This window comes from Oncorhynchus masou, chromosome 27, assembly GCF_036934945.1.
Source record: "Oncorhynchus masou masou isolate Uvic2021 chromosome 27, UVic_Omas_1.1, whole genome shotgun sequence".
Taxonomy (NCBI): domain Eukaryota; kingdom Metazoa; phylum Chordata; class Actinopteri; order Salmoniformes; family Salmonidae; genus Oncorhynchus; species Oncorhynchus masou.
The window spans coordinates 2,708,442-2,727,313 of record NC_088238.1 but is presented as its reverse complement, the minus strand read 5'-3'; the positions used below and the strand labels follow the sequence as shown (position 1 = coordinate 2,727,313).

The following is an 18,872-nucleotide window of genomic DNA, read 5'->3' as shown; positions in this document are numbered from 1 at the left end:
CAGTCCATGGTTTCAATTGTCTCCTCCCTATCATCAACACCAGGGTGGCCCAACCCTCTTCCTGGAGATCTATTGTCCTGTATGTTTTCAGTAGTTAATAATAATAATAATTATTAAGTTAATTATTAACCTTTCGGTTACTAGTCCAACACTTTAACCACTAGGCTACGCTGCCTCTAAGCACTAGGCTACCTGCCTCTAACCGCTAGGCTACCTGCCTCTAACTGCTAGGCTACCTGCCTCTAACCGCTAGGCTACCTGCCTCCAACCGCTAGGCTACCTGCCTCTAACCGCTAGGCTACCCTGCCTCTAACCGCTAGGCTACCCTGCCTCTAACCGCTAGGCTACGCTGCCTCTAACCACTAGGCTACCTGCCTCTAACCACTAGGCTACACTGCCTCTAACCACTAGGCTACCCTGCCTCTAACCACTAGGCTACCTGCCTCTAACCACTAGGCTACACTGCCTCTAACCACTAGGCTACCTGCCTCTAACCACTAGGCTACCCTGCCTCTAACCACTAGGCTACCTGCCTCTAACCACTAGGCTACGCTGCCTCTAACCACTAGGCTACACTGCCTCTAACCACTAGGCTACCTGCCTCTAACCACTAGGCTACCTGCCTCTAACCACTAGGCTACCTGCCTCTAACCACTAGGCTACCTGCCTCTAACCACTAGGCTACCTGCCTCTAACCACTAGGCTACCTGCCTCTAACCACTAGGCTACCCTGCCTCTAACCACTAGGCTACCTGCCTCTAACCACTAGGCTACCTGCCTCTAACCACTAGGCTACCTGCCTCTAACCACTAGGCTACCTGCCTCTAACCACTAGGCTACCTGCCTCTAACCACTAGGCTACCTGCCTGTCTTGTATTTCTTCAGGTCAAACACCTCCAGAACCTGGTCTGATATCTGCAGCATGAAGGCCAACGCTTCATTAACAGTAAGTAAGTGGCAGGCTGAACATTTCAGTTAATGTAACAATGCAAAGAAATTCTAAGAATCATATGAACACTCATGCTCTTGTTAATAATAGACAATAGATATTACATTCTGATTGGTTAATGTTGGGACTAGACAATAGATATTACATTCTGATTGGTTAATGTTGGGACTAGACAATAGATATTACATTCTGATTGGTTAATGTTGGGACTAGACAATAGATATTACATTCTGATTGGTTAATGTTGGGACTAGACAATAGATATTACATTCTGATTGGTTAATGTTGGGACTAGACAATATATATTACATTCTGATTGGTTAATGTTGGGACTAGACAATAGATATTACATTCTGATTGGTTATTGTTGGGACTAGACAATATATATTACATTCTGATTGGTTATTGTTGGGACTAGACAATAGATATTACATTCTGATTGGTTATTGTTGGGACTAGACAATAGATATTACATTCTGATTGGTTAATGTTGGGACTAGACAATAGATATTACATTCTGATTGGTTCATGTTGGGACTAGACAATAGATATTACATTCTGATTGGTTAATGTTGGGACTAGACAATAGATATTAAATTCTGATCGGTTAGTACTAAACCTTCCCCCACCTGCGCCCTGATCGGTCCAGTAGATCACTACATCCTGTATCTGGTCCTCCTTAAAGTCCAGTAGATCACTTCCTACTCATCACTACATCCTGTATCTAAAGGTTGCCAGGTCCTCATTAAAGTCCAGTAGATCACTTCCTTATTCACTTTTTTTGTTTGGTTTATAAAGCTCTACTACACATGGTTGGTTAACTCTCTGAGGTTCCGCGGGTCGTCACCGAATTAGGAGAATCCGCTTTTAGTTTTAATGTGCCTCACTGCTGGAACAATTTGCAGAACGAATAACAATTGGATATTCTGGTGCAGTTTAGTGTGTTGGGGACCTAGTAGCTGAGGAATGACCGTAGCTGAGGAATGGCCGTAGCTGAGGAATGACCGTAGCTGAGGAATGACCGTAGCTGAGGAATGACCGTAGCTGAGGAATGGCCGTAGCTGAGGAATGGCCGTAGCTGAGGAATGGCCGTAGCTGAGGAATGACCGTAGCTGAGGAATGACCGTAGCTGAGGAATGGAACATTCTTGTGCTTTTTTAAAAACATTTTATTAGACATTGTATTGATTACTGTTTGGTTTCACATCGTTTTTTTAAATGTATTGTTGTAGTACTGTAAATCAGGGCACCCTGGGGGATGAGACCCTGGTCTCATTGGTTTTCCCCTGAATAAATAAATAAAATGACAGATCTGGGTTTATGGTGGTGTGTGGGTCTGGCTGGTTGCCCAGGCGACTGACGACAGTCGACCTATCCCTGACCTGCAGATCTTTAGGCATAGAGGAGACAGGACTCCACCTGCTGGTTAAAAAGCTCATAACTACTATCAGAATCTTCATCCGTCCACTTCCCATCATCCCCTCTCAAGCAAGGTTCATGTGTAGTGTCATGATTTAAGCTACTGATATTGAAGGCGTAACCCGGGACTCGATCCCGGGTCCAACGACTATCAAGCCAACACATGAATCGCTACATTATATCGGTTAACTTTGACACAACACCTGAAGACACATGAACAATGTAACCACAGACGTGGAGGGGGAAAAAAAGACTGATCCTAAAACATAAATTGACAGATTTAATCGTCAAGGCACAACAATCATTGTCAGCTGAAAGGTCAAAAGGTCAGTTGATAGATGAGGTAGAACAACACAAGAGGCATCTATGGACAATTTTGTCTCTGTCCCAAATGGCACCCAATCGATTCCCTATATAGTGCACTACTTTTAACCAGTGCCTATAGGGCTTTGGTAAAAATGTAGTGCACTAGGTAGGGAATAGGGTGGCATTTATGGGTCTACCATCCATCATTACCCATAATGCTTCAGGAAGGTTCTGTTTTTGACAATAACTATAGTGATACAGTCTCCAGTCCACCAGTACAGGTATTGTGATAGTCTCCAGTCCACCAGTACAGGTATTGTGATACAGTCCACCAGTACAGGTATTGTGATACAGTCCACCAGTACAGGTATTGTGATAGAGTCTCCAGTCCACCAGTACAGGTATTGTGATACAGTCCACCAGTACAGGTATTGTGATAGAGTCTCCAGTCCACCAGTACAGGTATTGTGATACAGTCCACCAGTACAGGTATTGTGATAGAGTCTCCAGTCCACCAGTACAGGTATTGTGATAGACTCTCCAGTCCACCAGTACAGGTATTGTGATAGTCTCCAGTCCACCAGTACAGGTATTGTGATACAGTCCACTAGTACAGGTATTGTGATAGTCTCCAGTCCACCAGTACAGGTATTGTGATACAGTCCACCAGTACACCAGTACAGGTATTGTGATACAGTCCACTAGTACAGGTATTGTGATACAGTCTGGAGAGAGGATATGTTTCAATTTATGTTCTGTCTGTGCAGTGAGCTCAGGCAGGTTGTCTCTGTGCTGTGCAGTGAGCTCAGGCAGGTTGTCTCTGTGCTGCGCAGTGAGCTCAGGCAGGTCGTCTCTGTGCTGCGCAGTGAGCTCAGGCAGGTCGTCTCTGTGCTGCGCAGTGAGCTCAGGCAGATCGTCTCTGTGCTGCGCAGTGAGCTCAGGCAGATCGTCTCTGTGCTGCGCAGTGAGCTCAGGCAGGTCGTCTCTGTGCTGCGCAGTGAGCTCAGGCAGGTTGTCTCTGTGCTGTGCAGTGAGCTCAGACAGGTCGTCTCTGTGCTGTGCAGTGAGCTCAGGCAGGTTGTCTCTGTGCTGCGCAGTGAGCTCAGGCAGGTCGTCTCTGTGCTGCGCAGTGAGCTCAGGCAGATCGTCTCTGTGCTGCGCAGTGAGCTCAGGCAGATCGTCTCTGTGCTGCGCAGTGAGCTCAGGCAGATCGTCTCTGTGCTGCGCAGTGAGCTCAGGCAGATCGTCTCTGTGCTGCGCAGTGAGCTCAGGCAGATCGTCTCTGTGCTGCGCAGTGAGCTCAGGCAGGTTGTCTCTGTGCTGTGCAGTGAGCTCAGGCAGGTCGTCTCTGTGCTGTGCAGTGAGCTCAGGCAGGTTGTCTCTGTGCTGTGCAGTGAGCTCAGGCAGATCGTCTCTGTGCTGTGCAGTGAGCTCAGGCAGGTCGTCTCTGTGCTGTGCAGTGAGCTCAGGCAGGTTGTCTCTGTGCTGTGCAGTGAGCTCAGGCAGGTTGTCTCTGTGCTGTGCAGTGAGCTCAGGCAGGTCGTCTCTGTGCTGTGCAGTGAGCTCAGGCAGGTCGTCGCTGTGCTGTGCAGTGAGCTCAGGCAGGTCGTCTCTGTGCTGTGCAGTGAGCTCAAGCAGGTCGTCTCTGTGCTGTGCAGTGAGCTCAGGCAGATCGTCTCTGTGCTGCGCAGTGAGCTCAGGCAGGTCGTCTCTGTGCTGTGCAGTGAGCTCAAGCAGGTCGTCTCTGTGCTGTGCAGTGAGCTCAAGCAGATCGTCTCTGTGCTGTGCAGTGAGCTCAGGCAGGTCGTCTCTGTGCTGCGCAGTGAGCTCAGGCAGGTTGTCTCTGTCTAAAAGTCTTGTCATGTTTGCAGGTAGAGGTGTGATTCCAGGTGTTTGCAGGTGGACTGGTAGGATCTTAGAGGCACTTCTAGACCTTCTCAACACCCCTCCATCCCTCCCTTACCCCCTGTCCTCAACAACCTTCCCTCCCTTACCCCGTGTCCTCAACACCCCTCCCTCCCTTACCCCCTGTCCTCAACACCCCTCCCTCCCTTACCCCCTGTCCTCAACACCCCTCCCTCCTTCCCTCCCTTACCCCCTGTCCTCAACACCCTTCCCTCCCTTACCCCCTGTCCTCAACACCCCTCCCTCCCTTACCCCCTGTCCTCAACACCCCTCCATCCTTCCCTCCCTTACCCCCTGTCCTCAACACCCCTCCATCCTTCCCTCCCTTACCCCCTGTCCTCAACACCCCTCCCTCCCTTACCCCCTGTCCTCAACACCCTTCCCTCCCTTACCCCCTGTCCTCAACACCCCTCCATCCTTCCCTCCCTTACCCCCTGTCCTCAACACCCCTCCCTCCCTTACCCCTGTCCTCAACACCCCTCCCTCCCTCCCTTACCCCCTGTCCTCAACACCCCTCCCTCCCTCCCTTACCCCCTGTCCTCAACACCCCTCCCTCCCTTACCCCCTGTCCTCAACACCCCTCCCTCCTTTACCCCCTGTCCTCAACACCCCTCCCTTACCCCCTGTCCTCAACACCCCTCCCTCCCTCCCTTTAGTCTCTTCTTCTCAGCTTGGCATGGCAGATTGCTGGCTGGCAGTAATTGCTTTCTTTCAGCACAATATTTAAAAAAAACCTAAAAAAGCATCAATACAAAACATACCATTTTTAAAAACACAAAATGGCTCACGTGTTTGTGCAAGGTAGAGCAATGCAAAGTGTTACAAGAAAATATATATAGGATTTTCTTTGTTTGTACAAAAATACTGAAAAAAAAAGAAGAGATTGTCTCTGGACTGGGAGATCCCATCTCAGTCAGTCTGTCTGTCCGTCTCCATGGATACGTCCCAAATCGCATCCTGTCCCCTATATAGTGCACTACTTTCGACCAGAGTCCTACACTACACAGGGAATAAGGTTCCATTTGGGACGTGACCCGTCTCTCGGTCACAGTAACACGGCATCCCAGAGAACCAGGAGCACCAGGAGGAGGGTGACGTCCGAGGGGCCCAGGCTGGGAGAGTGGCCACCCAGGGGCCTCCAGACCTGGGGTGGGGTGCAGGACTGGGTGGGGGGGCTGGGGCCAGGGGTGGCGGCTGCGGACCTCTGCAGATGGAAGTTGTGGACGAGGGCCGAGAATGAGTCGGGACCGTACGGGACCGTCAACGTCTCCGTCAACACCTGGTGGCCCGAGAACGTCACCTGGCGATCACATCGATTAGTTCATGTATTGATCAATTATTACAATGTTGAGTAAACACACAGGCAAATATGTCAATCACATTGATTGATTTGATACTATTGATTGATTGATTCATACCCAGATGTATACCAACTAAAGATACAGTATTGTACTGTAGATTGATTCATACCCAGATGTATACTAACTAAAGATACAGTATTGTACTGTAGATTGATTCATACCCAGATGCATACCAACTAAAGATACATTATTGTACTGTAGATTGATTCATACCCAGATGCATACCAACTAAAGATACAGTATTGTACTGTAGATTGATTCATACCCAGATGTATACCAACTAAAGATACAGTATTGTACTGTAGATTGATTCATACCCAGATGTATACCAACTAAAGATACAGTATTGTACTGTAGATTGATTCATACCCAGATGCATACCAACTAAAGATACAGTATTGTACTGTAGATTGATTCATACCCAGATGCATACCAACTAAAGATACAGTATTGTACTGTAGATTGATTCATACCCAGATGTATACCAACTAAAGATACAGTATTGTACTGTAGATTAAGTGTCTATTCTGTCTGAACAGATGAATTTTAATAAAGTTTCACAATATCTCTGTTGTTGTTAAATGTTCTGGTGCTTTCTCTGAGCCGCCTGTCGGAGGAACGGTTGTTATCTGTCCGTTGATCAGATGTTTACTGGAGACTGTGGGACCTCAAACGTGCTACTGCACCACACCACCCGGGAGGACCACCCACGTGGCTTTGTATGAGCTGGCTCAAAATAAAAACACTCAGAAACATTCATTGAGGCCGTGTCCTAAACGGCACCCTATTCCCTATTTAGAGTGCACTACTTTTGGACTTAGAGCCCATAGGATTGTCTCACTCTAGACAGTCTTAAACGGCACCCTATTCCCTATTTAGAGTGCACTACTTTTGGACTTAGAGCTCATAGGATTGTCTCACTCTAGACTGTGTCCTAAACGGCACCCTAATCCCTATATTGTGCACTAGTTTGACCAAAGCCCCATGTCCTCTCCACGCCACTTAGAGACAGATGACCCTCCACCCTCTTTGGTTTATTTGAGAGAAGTTAAATAATTCCTATCAGTCCCAGTCCAATCTCAGTGTTGTATTTAGGGAGGGGGGTGAGGGGGGGGGGGGCTCAAACAGCAAACATGCATCCAACAAGTTTGTAGAGTCACAAGTTCGATGAAGTCCTTGCTTGCTAGCAATATGGGACCAAATACTACACTTTTGACTACTTTAATACACATAGGAGGTACATTTGTCCAAATGCTTATGAGACAGGCAGTTAACCCACTGTTCCTAGACCAGTTAACCCACTGTTCCTAGACCAGTTAACCCACTGTTCCTAGACCAGTTAACCCACTGTTCCTAGACCAGTTAACCCACTGTTCCTAGACCAGTTAACCCACTGTTCCTAGGCAGTTAACCCACTGTCCCTAGGCAGTTAACCCACTGTCCTTAGCCAGTTAACCCCACTGTTCCTAGGCATTTAACCCACTGTTCCTAGGCAGTTAACCCCACTGTTCCTAGGCAGTTAACCCCACTGTTCCTAGGCAGTTAACCCACTGTCCCTAGGCAGTTAACCCCACTGTTCCTAGACCAGTTAACCCCACTGTTCCTAGACCAGTTAACCCACTGTTCCTAGGCAGTTAACCCACTGTTCCTAGACCAGTTAACCCACTGTTCCTAGACCAGTTAACCCACTGTTCCTAGACCAGTTAACCCACTGTTCCTAGACCCAGTTAACCCACTGTTCCTAGACCCAGTTAACCCACTGTTCCTAGACCCAGTTAACCCACTGTTCTTAGACCCAGTTAACCCACTGTCCCTAGGCAGTTAACCCACTGTCCTTAGCCAGTTAACCCCACTGTTCCTAGGCATTTAACCCACTGTTCCTAGGCAGTTAACCCCACTGTTCCTAGGCAGTTAACCCCACTGTTCCTAGGCAGTTAACCCACTGTCCCTAGGCAGTTAACCCCACTGTTCCTAGACCAGTTAACCCCACTGTTCCTAGACCAGTTAACCCACTGTTCCTAGGCAGTTAACCCACTGTTCCTAGACCAGTTAACCCACTGTTCCTAGACCAGTTAACCCACTGTTCCTAGACCAGTTAACCCACTGTTCCTAGACCCAGTTAACCCACTGTTCCTAGACCCAGTTAACCCACTGTTCCTAGACCCAGTTAACCCACTGTTCTTAGACCCAGTTAACCCACTGTCCCTAGGCAGTTAACCCACTGTCCTTAGCCAGTTAACCCCACTGTTCCTAGACCAGTTAACCCACTGTCCTTAGCCAGTTAACCCCACTGTTCCTAGGCATTTAACCCACTGTTCCTAGGCAGTTAACCCCACTGTTCCTAGGCAGTTAACCCCACTGTTCCTAGGCAGTTAACCCCACTGTTCATAGGCAGTTAACCCACTGTTCCCTAGGCAGTTAACCCACTGTTCCCTAGGCAGTTAACCCACTGTTCCCTAGGCAGTTAACCCACTGTTCATAGGCAGTTAACCCACTGTTCCTAGCCAGTTAACCCCACTGTTCCTAGGCAGTTAACCCCACTGTTCCTAGGCAGTTAACCCACTGTCCCTAGGCAGTTAACCCCACTGTTCCTAGACCAGTTAACCCCACTGTTCCTAGACCAGTTAACCCACTGTTCCTAGGCAGTTAACCCACTGTTCCTAGACCAGTTAACCCACTGTTCCTAGACCAGTTAACCCACTGTTCCTAGACCCAGTTAACCCACTGTTCCTAGACCCAGTTAACCCACTGTTCCTAGACCCAGTTAACCCACTGTTCCTAGACCCAGTTAACCCACTGTTCTTAGACCCAGTTAACCCACTGTCCCTAGGCAGTTAACCCACTGTTCCTAGGCATTTAACCCACTGTTCCTAGGCAGTTAACCCCACTGTTCCTAGGCAGTTAACCCCACTGTTCCTAGGCAGTTAACCCACTGTCCCTAGGCAGTTAACCCCACTGTTCCTAGACCAGTTAACCCCACTGTTCCTAGACCAGTTAACCCACTGTTCCTAGGCAGTTAACCCACTGTTCCTAGACCAGTTAACCCACTGTTCCTAGACCAGTTAACCCACTGTTCCTAGACCCAGTTAACCCACTGTTCCTAGACCCAGTTAACCCACTGTTCCTAGACCCAGTTAACCCACTGTTCCTAGACCCAGTTAACCCACTGTTCTTAGACCCAGTTAACCCACTGTCCCTAGGCAGTTAACCCACTGTCCTTAGCCAGTTAACCCCACTGTTCCTAGACCAGTTAACCCACTGTCCTTAGCCAGTTAACCCCACTGTTCCTAGGCATTTAACCCACTGTTCCTAGGCAGTTAACCCCACTGTTCCTAGGCAGTTAACCCCACTGTTCATAGGCAGTTAACCCACTGTTCCCTAGGCAGTTAACCCACTGTTCCCTAGGCAGTTAACCCACTGTTCCCTAGGCAGTTAACCCACTGTTCATAGGCAGTTAACCCACTGTTCCTAGCCAGTTAACCCACTGTTCCTAGACACAGTTAACCCACTGTTCCTAGACCCAGTTAACCCACTGTTCCTAGACCCAGTTAACCCACTGTTCTTAGACCCAGTTAACCCACTGTCCCTAGGCAGTTAACCCACTGTCCTTAGCCAGTTAACCCCACTGTTCCTAGACCAGTTAACCCACTGTTCCTAGACCAGTTAACCCACTGTTCCTAGACCCAGTTAACCCACTGTTCCTAGACCCAGTTAACCCACTGTTCCTAGACCCAGTTAACCCACTGTTCCTAGACCCAGTTAACCCACTGTTCTTAGACCCAGTTAACCCACTGTCCCTAGGCAGTTAACCCACTGTCCTTAGCCAGTTAACCCCACTGTTCCTAGACCAGTTAACCCACTGTCCTTAGCCAGTTAACCCCACTGTTCCTAGGCATTTAACCCACTGTTCCTAGGCAGTTAACCCCACTGTTCCGAGGCAGTTAACCCCACTGTTCATAGGCAGTTAACCCACTGTTCCCTAGGCAGTTAACCCACTGTTCCCTAGGCAGTTAACCCACTGTTCCCTAGGCAGTTAACCCACTGTTCATAGGCAGTTAACCCACTGTTCCTAGCCAGTTAACCCCACTGTTCCCTAGGCAGTTAACCCACTGTTCCTAGACCAGTTAACCCACTGTTCCTAGACCAGTTAACCCACTGTTCCTAGACCAGCTAACCCACTGTTCCTAGACCAGTTAACCCACTGTTCCTAGACCCAGTTAATCCACTGTTCCTAGACCAGTTAACCCACTGTTCCTAGCCAGTTAACCCACTGTTCCTAGCCAGTTAACCCACTGTTCCGAGGCAGTTAACCCACTGTTCCGAGGCAGTTAACCCACTGTTCTGAGGCAGTTAACCCACTGTTCCTAGGCAGTTAACCCACTGTTCCTAGGCAGTTAACCCACTGTTCCCTAGGCAGTTAACCCACTGTTCCTAGGCAGTTAAACCCACTGTTCCCTAGGCAGTTAACCCACTGTTCCTAGCCAGTTAAACCCACTGTTCCCTAGGCAGTTAACCCACTGTTCCTAGGCAGTTAACCCACTGTTCCTAGGCAGTTAACCCACTGTTCCTAGGCAGTTAACCCACTGTTCCTAGGCAGTTAACCCACTGTCCCTAGGCAGTTAACCCACTGTTCTTAGCCAGTTAACCCCACTGTTCCTAGGCATTTAACCCACTGTTCCTAGGCAGTTAACCCCACTGTTCCTAGGCAGTTAACCCCACTGTTCCTAGGCAGTTAACCCCACTGTTCATAGGCAGTTAACCCACTGTTCCCTAGGCAGTTAACCCACTGTTCCATAGCAGTTAACCCACTGTTCCTAGGCAGTTAACCCACTGTTCCTAGGCAGTTAACCCACTGTTCCTAGGCAGTTAACCCACTGTTCCTAGGCAGTTAACCCACTGTTCCTAGACCAGTTAACCCACTGTTCCTAGACCAGCTAACCCACTGTTCCTAGACCAGCTAACCCACTGTTCCTAGACCAGCTAACCCACTGTTCCTAGACCAGCTAACCCACTGTTCCTAGACCAGTTAACCCACTGTTCCTAGACCCAGTTAACCCACTGTTCCTAGACCCAGTTAACCCACTGTTCCTAGACCAGCTAACCCACTGTTCCTAGACCAGTTAACCCACTGTTCCTAGACCCAGTTAACCCACTGTTCCTAGACCCAGTTAACCCACTGTTCCTAGACCCAGTTAACCCACTGTTCCTAGACCCAGTTAACCCACTGTTCCTAGGCAGTTAACCCACTGTTCCTAGGCAGTTAACCCACTGTTCCTAGACCAGTTAACCCACTGTTCCTAGACCAGTTAACCCACTGTTCCTAGACCAGTTAACCCACTGTTCCTAGACCAGTTAACCCACTGTTCCTAGACCAGCTAACCCACTGTTCCTAGACCAGTTAACCCACTGTTCCTAGACCCAGTTAACCCACTGTTCCTAGACCCAGTTAACCCACTGTTCCTAGACCCAGTTAACCCACTGTTCCTAGACCCAGTTAACCCACTGTTCCTAGACCCAGTTAACCCACTGTTCCTAGACCCAGTTAACCCACTGTTCCTAGCCAGTTAGCCCACTGTTCCTAGCCAGTTAACCCACTGTTCCTAGCCAGTTAACCCACTGTTCCTAGCCAGTTAACCCACTGTTCCTAGCCAGTTAACCCACTGTTCCTAGCCAGTTAACCCACTGTTCCTAGGCAGTTAACCACACTGTTCCGAGGCAGTTAACCCACTGTTCCGAGGCAGTTAACCCACTGTTCCTAGGCAGTTAACCCACTGTTCCTAGGCAGTTAACCCACTGTTCCCTAGGCAGTTAACCCCACTGTTCCCTAGGCAGTTAACCCCACTGTTCCTAGGCAGTTAACCCACTGTTCCCTAGGCAGTTAACCCACTGTTCCTAGGCAGTTAACCCACTGTTCCTAGGCAGTTAACCCACTGTTCCTAGCCAGTTAACCCACTGTTCCTAGCCAGTTAACCCACTGTTCCTAGCCAGTTAACCCACTGTTCCTAGCCAGTTAACCCACTGTTCCTAGCCAGTTAACCCACTGTTCCTAGCCAGTTAACCACACTGTTCCTAGGCAGTTAACCACACTGTTCCTAGGCAGTTAACCCACTGTTCCTAGGCAGTTAACCCCACTGTTCCTAGGCAGTTAACCCCACTGTTCCTAGGCAGTTAACCCACTGTTCCTAGGCAGTTAACCCACTGTTCCTAGGCAGTTAACCCACTGTTCCTAGGCAGTTAACCCACTGTTCCCTAGACAGTTAACCCACTGTTCCCTAGACAGTTAACCCCACTGTTCCTAGACCAGTTAACCCACTGTTCCCTAGGCAGTAAACCCCACTGTTCCCTAGGCAGTAAACCCCACTGTTCCTAGACCAGTTAACCCACTGTTCCTAGACCAGTTAACCCCACTGTTCCTTAGGCAGTTAACCCACTGTTCCTAGGTAGTTAACCCCACTGTTCCTAGACCAGTTAACCCCACTGTTCCTTAGGCAGTTAACCCACTGTTCCTTGGCCATCATTGAAGATAATAACACATTCTTAACTGACTTGCCTAGTTAAATAAAGGTAAAATAGATTGTAAAAAAAATACCTTCAAAAAGAAGCATAAAGCGGAGCCCTATATAATCTATCATTATTATTATTATTATTAATTAAAATATAAATGGGATTTTCTAAAATCCACAACAATGTTTAAACCACATCAGGAGAGAACTTTTGAGGTTTAGGAAATGTTCAGTTTTGGGGTGTCGTTCCCCTTTAATTCCCCTGTGCACCCCAACGAGGCTGCTGTTTAGTTGTGTTTTTATGGCACACGTGTGATGGTAGAGTTGACTAAACAAATGACCCATATGAGGTTTGTGTGTTATGCACTATAGCCTATATATATTATATATACTATATATATATATGTGATTGAATATTATCTGCTGTTGGCTTGTGATGTATGTATATGTTATGCAACAGAGCTGACTTGAAACATTGTTAACAGGCTCAGGGCCATGGGCCTTTCTCATGATGGAAAAATACAGAGAAGCATGAAGACAGGAACTGTTCAATGAGTTGGGAGGGGGGCACATTCAGAGCGGGGTGTTGCGAGAACAAGCGGTCTTTTGTTAGATAACAGGAGGCAGGTGCGAGATAACGGTATGGAGCATGAGAACCTGGATGTACATCTATCAACAGACGCGCCAAGAGGCGGGGACCCGCCTGAGCGCCTGCAATAGGCTGAGCAAGTTTAAACCACGCCCAGCCTCTACTGTGATAGACAGTTCCAACCCTTCTGTTGGCCTATCACAGTATAAAGAATACTGTTTTACATACATCCTGTCAGTTCTCTGTTTTGCCCTGCGAGGTGGGACAGAGAGCCCGTATATAAGAAAATTGCATTTACCACTTATTGCTTAGCTAATAAAAAATACATAGCATACAATCGGTGACTCATTGTCATATTTATCCTGATACCAAATTGGAATTGACGCAACCCCCACCGGACTGAATCAAATAATCATGATATCATTCTGCCAGGAAGGCAATAGACTACTTTGTAGTTAACATTTTAATTGAGAAGGTTTTTTTTCCTGTGAAAGCCTTTCCATCTACCAGAAGACCATTGTGGTTTTATTAGCATCATCGCTAACAGCTATTTATTAGCATCATCGCTAACAGCTATTTATTAGCTTCATCGCTAACAGCTATTTATTAGCATCATCGCTAACAGCTATTTATTAGCATCATCGCTAACAGCTATTTATTAGCATCATCGCTAACAGCTATTTATTAGCATCATCGCTAACAGCTATTTATTAGCATCATCACTAACAGCTATTTATTAGCATCATCGCTAACAGCTACACCGAGTGGTAGCCGGGCACATACACAGACGGTGGGGGATTCTCGATGCCGGTTCAGAAACCTGAAAGAAATACGAATCACTGACGCATTCTGTTCTCGTCTTATTATAAACTTGGGTAAATTCATACATTTAGTTGATTTCCTACTATATTCCATATATTTTTGAATAGTGTTGAATTCCGTGTTATTATCTAGTTTCCGTGATTCAGCGTTCTTCGCATCACGGATTTTTAAATCGGACCCTAAATAAAAAGTGCTTTCATTTCTAAACGTTAAAACCGATATGTATGAAACTACCCTCAAATAAAAAGGTGACATTTTGTACATTCGCCTCATATGAAACATTTTTATCTCAAATCCAAAATGCTGGGAATAATAGAGCCAAATAAAAAGTTTAGGTTCACTGTCCAAATAAATAACTACCACCCAGATACACAGACCGGTACCAAATGGCACCCTATTCCCTATATATAGTGGAATAGGGCTCCGGTCAAAAGTAGTGCCATCTGAGACAGCAGCAGTAGTTGAATAAACTATCCTAAACGATCATTACTACCACTAGAGGGTGCTGTCTCAAATGGTAACCTATTCCCTATATAGTGGTATAGGGCTCTGGTCAAAAGTAGTGCACTACATAGGGAATAGGGTGCCATTTGAGACAGCAGTAGTTGAATAAACCCTAACTATCAGCACTACCACCAGAGGGGGCTGTCTCACCCTAAAGGTGTAGTTGCCTGGCAGCAGCAGTAGTTGAATAAACCCTAACTATCAGCACTACCACCAGAGGGGGCTGTCTCACCCTAAAGGTGTAGTTGCCTGGCAGCAGCAGTAGTTGAATAAACCCTAACTATCAGCACTACCACCAGAGGGGGCTGTCTCACCCTAAAGGTGTAGTTGCCTAGCAGCAGCAGTAGTTGAATAAACCTAAACTATCAGCTCTACCACCAGAGGGGGCTGTCTCACCCTAAAGGTGTGGTTGCCTGGCAACAGCAGTAGTTGAATAAACCCTAACTATCAGTACTACCACCAGAGGGGGCTGTCTCACCCTAAAGGTGTAGTTGCCTGGCAGCAGCAGTAGTTGAATAAACCCTAACTATCAGCTCTACCACCAGAGGGGGCTGTCTCGCCCTAAAGGTGTGGTTGCCTGGCAGCAGCAGTAGTTGAATAAACCCTAACTATCAGCACTACCACCAGAGGGGGCTGTCTCACCCTAAAGGTGTAGTTGCCTGGCAGCAGCAGTCTGTAGTATTCTCCATGGCGGTCGGTTCTGAAGGGACAGAGGTTCTGTCTCCCCTCCACCTCCACCAGAGCATTCTGTGATGGGTTTCCCTCCGCGTCCATCACCTGCCCTTTCACACCTAGAGACACACACACACACACACACACACACACACACACACACACACACACACACACACACACACACACACACACACACACACACACACACACACACACACACACACACAGCAGGACGGAAGGAGAGAAAGACAATCAATACCAACCAAGCCAATTGGTTTTCAATTTATGGTCATCCAAATTGTTAAAAGGTTTTTAAAACCATTCGAGTAAATGCAACAGTTGAACAACGGACGAAATTCCTCCAAAACTCCATCAGGTATCGACTGGATTATAGCACATAAAACATTTTATTGGAACAGACAAATAATACCTGGGATTTTGGTACTCAATATGTCAAATTTCACTTTTATTTTCTTAGCATTCACTCATATGCACATTTTGAAATGGTATCTGGTATTTAAAACAATATGTGTTCAAATAAAGAAAACGACTTATGCCTCATTTGCATAAACACACGAGGTAATTTGCATATATGAATAAATTCACCTAGGTGGAACTGGCCTGCAACCACCAACCACTAGCTCTGTCTAGGCTTACCTGCTCGGTCTAGACAGCCTCATTCATTACTGTTGTCAAGTTCTGTTGCATAATTCAACATGTTGCGTCACTAGCAGGATAGCCTCAGATTAAAGATCAACAGGCTTGGCTCTAGATCACATCTATCTAAACAGACATAATATCACTATCGTCCCAGTGTTCATGTTCAGGAAGTTGCTTTCATGTCAACTCATCTAATTTGTAAACATTTTAAAAAAAAGACAGACACAAGCAAAGACTATGAAAGATTCGCAGTAGTAAAATGAATGTAATCAATCCAGCGAGATTTAAGTGCCAAGTGGATTTCGCCCCTCCCCCCTCAGACACAGGAAATAGATCTTCAGGTGGGCGGAGTTTGCGCGCTGCTACTCCAATTGTCCGGGTGTTAGTTAGACGATACTCCATTAACTATTCAGAAAGGGGCGGAGTTTCCCCATTCTTAACTTTACTGGAATGAATGAACCCTTCGTCGCCCTATTCTGTGTTTACCTCGACACAACACAGGAGAACAGTCAGACTATTCTGTGTTTAACACAACACAGGAGAACAGTCAGACTATTCTGTGTTTAACACAACACAGGAGAACAGTCAGACTATTCTGTGTTTACCTCGACACAACACAGGAGAACAGTCAGACTATTCTGTGTTTACCTCGACACAACACAGGAGAACAGTCAGAATATTCTGTGTTTACCTCGACACAACACAGGAGAATAGTCAGACTATTCTGTGTTTACCTCGACACAACACAGGAGAACAGTCACCCTATTCTGTGTTTACCTCGACACAACACAGGAGAACAGTCACCCTATTCTGTGTTTACCTCGACACGACACAGGAGAACAGTCAGACTATTCTGTGTTTACCTCGACACAACACAGGAGAACAGTCAGACTATTCTGTGTTTAACACAACACAGGAGAACAGTCAGACTATTCTGTGTTTAACACAACACAGGAGAACAGTCAGACTATTCTGTGTTTAACACAACACAGGAGAACAGTCATACTATTCTGTGTTTAACACAACACAGGAGAACAGTCAGACTATTCTGTGTTTACCACAACACAGGAGAACAGTCAGACTATTCTGTGTTTACCTCGACACAACACAGGAGAACAGTCAGACTATTCTGTGTTTAACACAACACAGGAGAACAGTCAGACTATTCTGTGTTTACCTCGACACAACACAGGAGAACAGTCAGACTATTCTGTGTTTACCTCGACACAACACAGGAGAACAGTCAGACTATTCTGGAAAAGCTTTCGACTGGACTACAGGGGGAGCTTCTGTTGGGTTATTAAATATGACCTTTTAGCCAGGGTCACATTACAGTGGTGATTGTTGTGATGTCAGTTGAGGCACCAAGCATCACACCGACTCTCCTCTGCATCCCAAATGGCGCCCTAATACCTATATAGTGCACTACTTGACCAGAGTCCTATGGCACCCTATTCCCTATATAGTGCACTACTTTTGACCAGGGCCCACATCCCAAATGGCACGATATTCCCTATATAGGACACCACTTTTGACCGTGATGACTGACCTGGACCAGGAGTCGTCCCAGGGTAGACCATTGTTGTGAGATCTGATCTGTAGATCTATTTTAGTGCCTGGGGGCTTTTCAGCATGTGACATAACATTGTGATTTTTTTTTTTACAGAATTACCTTAAGCTTACATTCAATATCCACAAATCTTAAATGAATCGTTTAACCTTACCGATTCTTACCTAAATTAATCATACTACCACTGAAATGATCAAGCCACCACCTGGTAGTGAAACACTGTATAGCAGTATTGATTGATTTGATTGTATTTACGATAGACAGCGTGGTACTAACCCGCGACAGACAGTGTGGTACTAACCCACGATAGACAGCGTGGTACTAACCCACGATAGACAGCGTGGTACTAACCCACGACAGACAGCGTGGTACTAACCCACGATAGACAGAGTGGTACTAACCCACGATAGACAGAGTGGTACTAACCCACGATAGACAGCGTGGTACTGACCCACGACAGACAGCGTGGTACTGACCCACGACAGACAGCGTGGTACTAACCTGTGACAGACAGCGTGGTACTAACCCGTGACAGACAGCGTGGTACTAACCCACGATAGACAGCGTGGTAGTAACCCACGATAGACAGCGTGGTACTAACCCACGACAGACAGCGTGGTACTAACCCACGACAGACAGCGTGGTACTAACCCACGACAGACAGAGTGGTACTAACCCACGACAGACAGCGTGGTACTAGCCCACGACAGACAGCGTGGTACTAACCCACGATAGACAGCGTGGTACTAACCCACGATAGACAGAACGGTACTGACCTGTGACAGACAGCATGGTAATAACCCACGATAGACAGCGTGGTACTAACCCACGATAGACAGCATGGTACTAACCCACGATAGACAGCATGGTACTAACCCACGATAGACAGAGTGGTACTGACCCAGATGGACCTGTTGCATGTATGCCAGCAGCGCGGCCCGGTTGGCGTCCCAGAGCTCAGGCAGATCACTCTCTGGAGGGAATTTACAACAGGACAGCTCCAAGGTGATCTCTAGACACTGGCCCCACACGTAGTTATAGTCCTGCATCCCTCCTAGGAAACAGATAGAAGAACATGAAACTGAGCCAGACTGGAGCCATAATGGTGCTCTTCACTGTAGTCTATTAGACCAGTATCCTAGGAAACAGATAGAAAAACATGAAACTGAGCCAGACTGGAGCCATAATGGTGCTCTTCACTGTAGTCTATTAGACCAGTATCCTAGGAAACGGATAGAAAAACATGAAACTGAGCCAGACTGGAGCCATAATGGTGCTCGTCACTGCACAAGTCACTGTAGTCTATTAGACCAGTATCTTAGGAAACGGATAGAAAAACATGAAACTGAGCCAGACTGGAGCCATAATGGTGCTCTTCACTGTAGTCTATTAGACCAGTATCCTATGAAACGGATAAAAAAACATGAAACTGAGCCAGATTAGAGCCATAATGGTGCTCGTCACTGCACCAGTCACTGTAGTCTATTAGACCAGTATCCTAGGAAACGGATAGAAAAACATGAAACTGAGCCAGACTAGAGCCATAATGGTGCTCGTCACTGTAGTCTATTAGACCAGTATCCTAGGAAACGGATAGAAAAACATGAAAC

At 46.9% G+C, this 18,872-nt stretch overlaps 1 protein-coding gene across 1 annotated transcript in view; it reads right to left on the bottom strand.

Annotated features, from left to right (window-relative positions):
- Positions 1-5,241: 5,241 nt before the first annotated feature.
- LOC135515566 (carboxypeptidase M-like) overlaps positions 5,242-18,872 on the bottom strand; it is a 123,661-nt gene continuing 110,030 nt past the window's right edge. Inside the window, exons 7-9 of the mRNA XM_064939186.1 lie at positions 18,164-18,316; positions 15,000-15,148; positions 5,242-5,878 (exon numbers count right to left, since the gene is read on the bottom strand). Coding sequence (XP_064795258.1) covers positions 5,624-5,878; positions 15,000-15,148; positions 18,164-18,316 — 557 coding nt within the window. The 3' untranslated portion in view covers positions 5,242-5,623. The remainder of the gene's footprint in view (positions 5,879-14,999; positions 15,149-18,163; positions 18,317-18,872) is intronic.